The 10,007-nt window shown below is 54.5% G+C and overlaps 1 protein-coding gene across 1 annotated transcript; it reads left to right on the forward strand.

The window, feature by feature from the left end:
- Positions 1-4,596: 4,596 nt before the first annotated feature.
- ZNF764 (zinc finger protein 764) lies at positions 4,597-9,348 on the forward strand. Its single transcript, XM_023247116.2, has 3 exons — positions 4,597-5,154; positions 5,307-5,420; positions 6,203-9,348. Exons 1-3 carry the CDS (start codon positions 4,959-4,961, stop codon positions 7,114-7,116), a joined length of 1,224 nt encoding a protein of 407 aa, XP_023102884.2. The 5' UTR covers positions 4,597-4,958; the 3' UTR covers positions 7,117-9,348.
- Positions 9,349-10,007: the final 659 nt, after the last annotated feature.

Here is a 10,007-nt window from a genome sequence, read left to right on the forward strand (position 1 = left end):
TCTTTGAGGGATTGTAAGGGTTAAATGAGTTAACTGGAGGAAGCACTTAGAACAGTCTGGCAAACAGTAAGTGATCAAAGTAACATTATTGATGTCTTAGTCGTTATCACAGAACCCACTGCAGCCCCTGTACAGGCTGCCATTGTTCTCTTAGAGGAGCCTGGGCTTGGGAAATCCGGGAGCACCTTCAACTGGAGTATCAAAACAGTTGAGGGGCGCCTGGGGGGCCGACTTCAGCTCAGGTCATGATCTCACGGTCCGTGAGTTCGAGCCCCACATCAGGCTCTGTGCTGACAGCCCAGAACCTAGAGCCTGGAGCCTGCTTCAGATTCTGTGTCTCCCTCTCTCTCTCTGCCCCTCCCCTGCTCATGCTCTGTCTCTGTCTCAAAAATAAATAAAAATATCTAAAAATTTAAAAAACAACAGTTGAGCCATGTCTTTCAGTAACTCATCTACTTTTTATACAGTCATCACTTAAATGGAGAATGCTGTTCATTTTCAGTAGGTCAGCAGGGGTCAGTACATTCAAAGTCTTCAGCTGCTTTTCTGGAACAGGCCTGGAGGAAGCAGGGCGAGATGGTGGAAGAGGCTCGAATTTAGTAGGAGTCTCAAGACCTGGAGTCACTAGGGTTGCCTGACCTTGGGAACAACTAGGTTTGTTTCCTCTTCAGTCAAATAGCTGAATTCTAAGGCATCCAGAGGCATCTGGCCCAGTGTCCTCCGTTAAAGACACAGCAAATGGGGGCGCCTGGGTGGTTCAGTCGGTTAAGGACCGACTTCGGCTCAGGTAATGATCCCACGTTTCATGGGCTCCAGCCCCATGTTGGGCTCTGTGCTGACAGCTCCGAACCTGGAGCCCGCTTCGGATTCTGTGTCTCCCTCTCTCTCTGCCCCTCCCCTGCTTGCTCGCGCTCTCTCTCAAAAATAAATTAAAACATTAAAAATTTTTTTTTAATAATAAAAAAAAAAAGACCTAGCAAATGTATGGAAATACCACAGACAGGCTATATCTGGAGGCATTTAAGAAACGGTGAGGAGGCGTCACAAAATATCATGCTGTACCTTGCAAATGAAAAAAATATTTTTGAGCAATGAACTAACTTGGTAAACATAATCTTTCTTGTAAGACCGGAATGGGCCTTCTGACCCGGATTGGAAGAAGGTCGCCAGGCCGGCAGCCCCTAGTCCTGGCCCCTTTTCCCTCCGTAGGACCCCTGGCCGCCACCGGCGCTCACGCACCGGAGCCTCTTCCCCTTTGCCTCGCCAAACCGGAGCACAGACGCCGAAGCGGCCACGGCCATCTTAACTATGGGCAAGAGGGTGTCCCAAGAGAGCTGGCGGAACAGAAGACAACTCGAAGGTGGAATACACCAGGTTATTACCACCAGACCCATAATGACGCTATTAAATGCTTCGCTCTAAAACTGGAAGTCCCTGGAGTGCCACCATCTTTTCTGAGGGCGCCTTCATTTTCTCGGACCTGGGACCACCAAGTTCGCGTAACGGACCGTTTGTCGCCGTCCTAGAGCGGCCCCGCCGAGGCTACTTCCGGCCGCCTAGGCCCGGAAGAGCCCAGCTCCCCGGAGGTGGAATCCTGGGCGTCTCTCCTTGGTGCGCGGGGGTGGGGACCCCGACTCCGTCCTAGGCCAAGTTCCCGGCGCCCTGCTGAGGTGCCCGCTAAGGCCGGTCAGGAAGGAGGAGGGGAGAAAAGGCCGAGGGCTGCGAACTTCGTGAAGGTGGCCGCGTATTTTTTTCCCCGAGGAATGGGGATGTCTCTGGCCCGTGCCGACGGCCGTGTGCCGGAACGTGATGCGGGAGACCTACACCTACTTGGTTGTGCTCCGTGAGGTCTGGTCGTCCCGCATCTCAAGGGAAGGGGGCGGGTGAGATGCGTAAGTCTGGGTGCCAGACTCGCCCCCACTTCTCCCCTAGGTTGGGTTCGTTTCCCGTGATCCCCGCCAGATCGGCCTAACTGAAACGTATAACTGATCCTCTTCTGCCCGACACCTCCAGTGGCTCCCCAGGACTTACGCAAAAAGTTCAGAATCTGTGTACCATAGCGTGAAAGCTCGTGGCATGCTAATCTCTTCCAATTCAAACCCAATCTCTCCCTACAGGCGAATGATCCCATGGGTTCCAGCTACATGGAATCTGTGTTTTGGAGGACAGACATCTAACTAGATGACCCTAATGCAACATCTTTTGTGAGCTCTTCTGTCTCATGCAGGAAGACTCAACTGCAGCTTTTTAGCTCTATAGCTCTGCCTGAAGGTCTCCCTACTGCGCCCCCATAGCTAATAGGTGACATCTCTCTCCCTTAGTGTAAATGTAGAGCTTAGTGTAAACTTAGAGCAGGAATCTTATCTTGGTTCACCAACGTCTCCAACACCCAGAACATCTAGAACAATGCCTGCCACACAAGAGATGCCCAATATGTTTTCTTTAAATAATGAGTTGTTTCTTGAGTGCTTTGGGTTCTTCCCCAGGACTCCCAGACTCCAAACCAGTCCTCATCTCCTGGGGGGAGCAGGAGGCCCAGCTGTGGGGTTTAGATGCTCAGGATCCCCAAGAGGATGCCAGAGAGAAAGAAGGATGAGAGGTGGGGGTAATGTCTCAGTTCCAGCTGGAAGGGAAAATGTTTTGTCGAGCAAGAAACACCATCTACGTGTTCCTTACTACTTTTTGCTGACCTGAATTTATGATTACCCACTGGAGGCTGGAGTCTTGACCTTCTCTTTCTCAATTGACTGTGGCATCCAGTGGTCCCATGGCCAGGTCACAGTATGAATCATCCAAACTTTTACAGTGGCAGTGTATGAATTAAAGCTTCGGATGGAGGCCGTTCACCTTTTTGTCCCCAGGTGCCTGTACCTTGTAACAGCTGCTCCTCTGGATGAGGGTATCTCTTCGGGTTGGTTTCAAAGTAGAAATGGCCCTGACTTGTGACCCCCTCGATTGTGACCAACACAGTCTAGGTGGGTGCTTCCAGGGGCTAGGTACTCATCTGCAGTTGTGAAGGTTGAGTAGAGTTTGAATCTACTGTGTTTCACAACAGCCACTCAGAAAAATGATACAATTGGAAGGGGCCAGCAGAAGGAGTCTATTTGGGAGATGTCATGAGCCCCTGGGGTGAGAGACACTAGCTTGGCGTCTGAGCCTGTGGCCAAGGGTGCCTGTATGTAGCCAGGCCTTTCCCAAGCCCCAACTCTACACCCAGCCTCAGTGTCTGCTACTCACACAGCACCCTGCACCAAGTGCAGGCATGATTTGCCATGACCTTTCACCTGGAGAGGGACCCTGTGCCTGCAGCTAGTGTGGCCACTCCTGCCATAGCTAGTACCTTTCATGCTCCCTGCTGACTCACACAGGCAAGCTGTTTTATTCCTGTCTCCAGTGTGGGAGGTACTTTAGTCAGAGAACCACCAGGAGACCCCGGCCTGGTGCCATGGACCTCAGGGGCTGACATGGGTGTGAATCCTGCCCTGGGTTCTTCCTCAGGAGCATCCAGACCCCTCTGTGGGTTTTCAGCACTCCCAGAGCTCTTCTAGGCCTGTGTGTGAGAGGCACCACCATGAGGAGTGGGCACTGACAGATGAGAAAACCCCATTAGTCTTATGGAAATCTGTTTTTTTCTTATGTCCTTCAGTGGTGTGAGAGGCTAGGAGGAACTACGGCTCAGTCAAGTCCCTGGGCAAATCTGCATGCTTACCTTTTCCAGGCTTTTTGTCTTTTCCTTTTCCCCTTTTCTGCTTGCCCAGCTCCTCCCATGTGGGGAGACGTGTCCACCAGATACAAGGTGTTGGGCGCAAGGCTCAGGGAGGCCTCTGGAAGGAGGCAAGCAGAGAAAAGCTCCAGACTAGACCCCAGACCTGCTGAAGGGAAGTGCATTTCCATGAGGTGTATGAAATGCTGTGATTTAGCTGACCAAAGGAAAATGATCAAGTCTTCTTAAGGAAGGGTATTTATGAAGGCAAGTAGCGACACAGAGTAAGCTGTCAATTAAATGTGTGGAGGGAGGGGGGTTCAAGGTAGAAATGATGGAGAGAGTTGGTGCCATTTGCTGTGATAAAGACCCCAAGAGGAGCAGGCTGGAGGACCAAAGGGATGAGTTCAGTTGCAGCCGTGACTAGTCCAAGGTGCTAGTTAGTGGGGCATTCACGCAGGGCAAGGGCGGCAGGAGGCTCTGTGATCAGGAGCTTATGAGCCAGGCTCGAGCTAGAGGTAAACAGACGTTCGAGAGGCCTCCTGCAGGGCAAGTGGGGGAGAGTAAGCTTGCAGAAAGTGGGTCCTTCTGACCTTTTACAGACCCTACCCTAGTCTCCCCCAGCTGCCCCCACCATCTCCTGAAATAGAAGCTCCCAGAACATCAGGCTCGAACAAGCGTCCAGTAGAGAAGGTTCTCTTTTACCCACTACATTTTTCTCCTTTCAACATTCGGAAAAGGCTGCTGTCATCCAGTGACGGGTGGAAACCCATTTAGGAACGTGGAATTCACAAAGGCAGAGCGGGCGGGGTCAGACCGGACCTCCCGCCGCGCCCGTGCCTTCTGCAAACCCTAGCGGGGCTGAGACTGCGCCTCCCGGCGCGACGGGTGCGGGAACCGATGCGGGGCAGTGGTGGCCCGCCGCCCCTCCGTGGGCCGGGCGGAGCGGGCCGCCCTCACCGGCATTTGTAGCCGTCGCGGCCATTTTGGCTGAGGGCTCGAGGACAAAGCCACCTGGAGACCCCGGGGGAGGCGTCATCTGGGCACGGTTGCGTAGGAGCAACGTTCGCGCGGCGCGTTGCCGCCATTTCTTTCCGAGGGTCTGTGTCCCTTCGGCTGGCAGCTCTTGGTCGTTGGCCAGCGGGGTGGGCCCTCGAGGGGCCGGCTGCCGCGCTCCCGGCCTTCCGGCCCGCACCCCGGCCCGGAGGCTGCTTCTGGCGCGGGAGGCTCCCCGGACCCCGGCCCGGCACTTTCCATGGCGCCGCCTCCGGGCCCGCTCCCCGTGGGGGAACCGGACGCGGCCGGGCGCGAGCGGAGGAGGCCGGGCGCCGTGTGCTTCGCGGACGTGGCCGTGTACTTCTCCCCGGAGGAGTGGGGGTGTCTGCGGCCCGCGCAGCGGGCCCTGTACCGGGACGTGATGCGGGAGACCTACGGCCACCTGGGCGCGCTCGGTGAGGCCCCGCCTGCTCGCCTGGGCCACCTCCCCGCCCACCCCGCCCGGCCTCCGGGCCGGCTCGGGCAGTGGGAGGCCCTAGGTCTGGGAAGTCGGGACCGCAGGGGGAGGGCCTCCCGGCAGCGTGGGGTTTGCGTTCTCCTCCCCCAGGGTTCCGAGGCACCAAGCCAGCCCTCATCTCCTGGGTGGAGGAAGAGGCCGACCTGTGGGGCCCGGATGCCCGGGATCCGGAGGTGGGAGAGTGTCTGACGGCAGCAGACACAGGTGAAGTATTGGGTTCTGCGTCTCCTGGGACCTCCCCTGGGCCTGACCCATCCTGCTCCCCTGTGCCAACACCTACCCTGCTCCTCATTTTCTTCCCTGAATTGCTTTCCCAGCTGAGGTTACCATGCCGGCCTCTGCCTAGCTGCCGGGTTCAGCCCAGTCCTGCTGGGCTGCAGGACCCTGCCTACCTGCCTCTCCAGCGAATCTGTGCCCCTCACCACTTGTTGGTCCCTAAGCTCTTCTGAGCTTCACATCATCCCTCCTGCCATTTTCCTACCCTCTAGCTTCTCTGCCGCCTTTTGTTTCAGTTTTCTTTCTTTTGGTTATATTTTTGTGGCATCTCCATTCTCTGGGTTCCACTGTTTTCTTTCTCCAGTTCATCCTTGCACCGTATCCCGTCCCTGTGTACTTGTCAATGCCAGCCGCATTCATCCCTCTCTTGTACTGTTCCTGCTGCCTGGGCAGCATCCTTAAACATCCACTCCTCCTCCGTGATCCAGCAAAAATGTCCTCCCCTCCCCCATTTCCCTAACTCTGAGGTAGAATGTACGGTGCCCTGTTCCTTCCTTTTTTGTCTCTGCGTCTTTTCTGTCCTCTGCAGCTCAGGAAAAGGTGTCACTCTGAGCTTCCCCGCCTGTACTGAGCCGAGTCCCAGAGGCAGCAGCGGTGGGTCCAGAAGGTGGCTCTGTATCTAAGAGGCTTCTCTGTCACCATTTGGGGTTTGGCTTTAAGGACCAGGACAAGCCAGAGTCTGAGCTCTTTCTCCCCTTACCTCCCGGCAGATTCCAGAAACAAGGAAGAGAAAGGACAAAGAGAAGGGACTGAGGCACTAGAGAAGATCCTCTCTGCGGAAGCTCGGCCTGCTGGGCTGACGACTCTGAAACACCCTTCTGCTGGGCTCCCTTATGGCTTGGAGCAGCCATCCAAGGCACCTCGCCGGGGTCGCCCCCCACTCTGTGCCCATCCCCCTGTCCCGAGGGCAGACCAGCGTCATGGCTGCTACATGTGTGGGAAGAGTTTCGCCTGGCGCTCTACCCTGGTGGAGCACCTGTATACCCACACGGGTGAGAAGCCCTTCTGCTGCCCTGACTGCGGCAAGGGCTTTAGCCAGGCCTCCTCTCTGAGCAAGCACCGGGCCATCCACCGTGGGGAGCGGCCCCACCGCTGCCTGGACTGTGGCCGGGCCTTCACCCAGCGCTCTGCCCTCACCACTCACCTTCGGGTCCACACAGGCGAGAAGCCCTACCGCTGTGCCGACTGCGGCCGCTGCTTTAGCCAGAGCTCTGCCCTCTACCAGCACCAGCGGGTCCACAGTGGCGAGACTCCCTTCCCCTGCGCGGACTGTGGCCGTGCCTTTGCCCACGCGTCAGACCTTCGGCGCCACGTGCGCACCCATACGGGCGAGAAGCCCTACCCGTGCCCAGACTGTGGGCGCTGCTTCCGACAGAGCTCCGAAATGGCAGCCCATCGGCGTACCCACAGTGGTGAACGCCCCTACCCCTGTCCTCAGTGTGGCAGGTGCTTTGGCCAGAAGTCAGCCATGGCCAAGCACCAGTGGGTCCATAGGCCTGGTGCTGGAGGGCACAGGGGCCGGAGTGCCGGCGGGTTGCCTATGCCCTTGGCCCCTGGCCAAGGGGAGCTGGACCCACCTGTGGGGTTCCAGCACTACCCGGAAATATTCCAGGAGTGTGGGTGATGGTGAAGGTCTGTAAGATGGCAAGGCAAAGAGTGAAGGTCTAGGCATTGCCTGAGGCCCAGGCTTAGCTCAGGGGCTTGAACCTCTGTGGCAGCTCCAGAGAGGTCACAGAATTCTGGACAAGGTGGACCTGGGGGACGAGGACCATCTTATCTTAGGCCTTCACAAGCTTGATCTGTTGACACCTTGCTCCCAGATTCCAGAAGCCCCCTTTGCTGAGGTAGGGCTGAGGTAAGCACTTCCACAAGACATCCACTGTGGGGGAAGAAAAGTCCCGTTTCTCAGCCTAGATGTGTCAAGAGGATTGAGGTAGAAGAGAACTTTATTCTACCCGTTGTCTTTTTACTGCAGGGCTTCAAAACTGATGGCTGTGTACTGAATCTGGCTCGCAGCAACATTTAAAACATTACTTTTGGCCCAACCAGCATTTTCAAGTGTCCCAAATTCTTGGTTAAGATTTAAAAGGATGTTGCACGCAAAAATTCAGGTTTCTGGGCTCTTTTGAAACATCCAAAGATTTGGCAACTTGACCTGCGCTCCCACGAAACCTCAATTGGCAGGAGCCTAGGAGCAGCTGTCCAGCACGCCCACCACTCCATGTCACCTCCTGGCTAGCATCAGCTGGCACTTGCCATTACTTGTCCATGCCCCTGGGTAAAGCAGGCCCTCTTTATCTGGCATTTCCCCCTCATTTTACATGACCTCTTGGTTTCCTCTAGTCATTTGAGTTTGCAAACCGGTGCACAGCATTCATGTTCTCCTGAATCAGGGATTCAGGTAGCATGTATGTGAAAGGGTGGCAGGAGAGAAGTAAAAGCAGGCTTTATTTCAGATGTTTGCTGTATCACATTCTCTGATTTACAAAGTATTGTCTTGTCCATCAACTCATTTTGTCCTCATAACCACCCGAGGAAGGAACCATCTTGCTTGGGAAGGACAGTCCAGTCAGGAAGAGGCTGTCAGGATTGTATATTTTGCCCCAGACCGAGTGGTATCTCTGTCAGGCCACAGTATGACTCTCAGCTGACTGGCAGTTCCTGTGTTTGAAGAGGAAGGCTCTGAATGTGCCCTCCAGTCTTTCTCGGGCCACCCCGGGAGAGCCCTTTTGCTCAGGCTTTAAGCCACCCTCGAGCCAGCGAGGAGGGCCTCGTCATCTTTTTGAACTGGAAGGGATCTTGGCTTTTCCATCCTTTTTTCATCTGGGGACTCTGAGACTGGGGGAGGCCAAACAACCTGTCCAAGGTCACATACAGAGTGATATTCCAGGGTTCTTGGTCTACAGCTGTCTTGACCACACCACTCCTGAGTTCCTTGCCGGTGTCTCAGCCAAGGTTCTGGAGGCATCTGCTCACTCCCTGTAATGGCTCCCAAGCAATGACCTGGACTAGGGACAGAGGAACCCAGTATCGGTGAAGCCCAGGCACAAGATGACTGACAAAACACACAGAGCAGAGCAAGGCAAGAGAGAAACCAGCCCAAGATGAGAGTTCCAGGGCAAACAGAAGCAAAGCTTGCCTCTTCTCCTTTTTAAGTACTGCCCATCATGAACAAAGGGGTCAGGCCAGGAACATGTGGGATTAGCAGCCTAGGGACCCGTGCTCATCTTTGTTCCCAAGCTGTATCACCTGTGACTCCATTATCCATCTACTACCAGTTCCTCTGTGGTCAAGTCTAGCCTTGCCCAGGTGATGAAGCAGCCAGCCAGGAGCGGACCTGCCTCTGGCCAGGATGACCCTTCACCTTCACCTCAAGGAGTAATACCAGGGTCTTGTGTCTTCTGCTAGCCTGTATGCACTTGCTTTCTTCACCCAACTCAGCCCCAGTCGTGTCTGGCCTACGTTAGGAAGAAACCAGATTTGTTGTAAAGGAAGAGGTAGAAAATTTGGCGAAAAGACACTGTTCAGGTGAAGTAATCAACCGACTTGATTCCAACTTAATCTTCAAATCGGACCCCACCAAGACCTGACTTACCCTAAATTCTACTGGGAGGATTGGCTCATGCGCCACCTTGTCACAAGGGGGACGTGAAGTGAAAAGAGCACCTTGGCAACAGGAGCTACATTTGTATCAGCTTTTAATTCCCTAGAGAAGCCAGTGTACAACCCTTCCCTTGCCTAAACCCTCAGCACTGCCTGGGGAAAACCCAGCCTGCAACACCAGTTGTCAGCTCAGCTTCAAAGCCAGATCTGGACCCTGCCCGCAGCTTACCAATTAAAGGTACCATAATTACTACTTTCTCTGAGTGCTTTGAAGTTTGCAAGGCTTGCTTAGGGGCCCAAAACCAGACCCAGCTCCTCTGCTTCCTGCCTTTGTGACCCAACGTTCCACCATTTAATCTAATTAAAAAAATTTTTTTAAAAACATTTATTTATTTTTGAGAGACAGCACAAGCAGGGGAGGAGCAGAGAGAGAGGGAGACACAGAATTTAAAGCAGGCTCCAGGCTCGGAGCTGTCAGCACAGAGCCTGACGCGGGGCTCGAACTCACGGACCGCGAGATCATGACCTGAGCTGAAGTCGGCTGTCTAACCAACTGAGCCACCCAGGCGCTCCTAATCAACTTTTTAGTGTAATGAAATAACTTATGGCTCAGCTTCACTCTGTTCTCAGCTCCTCATTTCTTGGCATGGATACCGCCACCAGGGATGGAGCTCCCTTTTCTCTCTGCTACCACAGGTCTTTGAGGCTCAGAGCCTGAACAATTTAAGCCAGGAAGACAGTTTTCCTAGGGCTTCCTGGTGCATCAGGAGAAATGCTTGTCTGCACTGGACAAAATGAGCCCCATCCACGTAGCTAGAGTGAAAGGTCGAGGTCATGACCACGTGACCCATTCCTAGCTTGTCCAAGGCATGTAAAATAAGGACAAGTATTGACTTGAGCTTTTAAAGACCC

The sequence above is a fragment of the Felis catus genome, chromosome E3 (genome assembly GCF_018350175.1).
Source record: "Felis catus isolate Fca126 chromosome E3, F.catus_Fca126_mat1.0, whole genome shotgun sequence".
In the NCBI taxonomy this organism is placed as follows: Eukaryota; Metazoa; Chordata; class Mammalia; order Carnivora; family Felidae; genus Felis; species Felis catus.

Bases quoted from the DNA above. Each gene is read 5' to 3' on its own strand.
- ZNF764 (XM_023247116.2), top strand. From the start codon at position 4,959: ATGGCGCCGCCTCCGGGCCCGCTCCCCGTGGGGGAACCGGACGCGGCC. The intron at 5,155-5,306 runs GTGAGGCCCCGC...CTCCTCCCCCAG, and splicing joins CGGCCACCTGGGCGCGCTCG to GGTTCCGAGGCACCAAGCCA. The intron at 5,421-6,202 runs GTGAAGTATTGG...ACCTCCCGGCAG, and splicing joins TCTGACGGCAGCAGACACAG to ATTCCAGAAACAAGGAAGAG.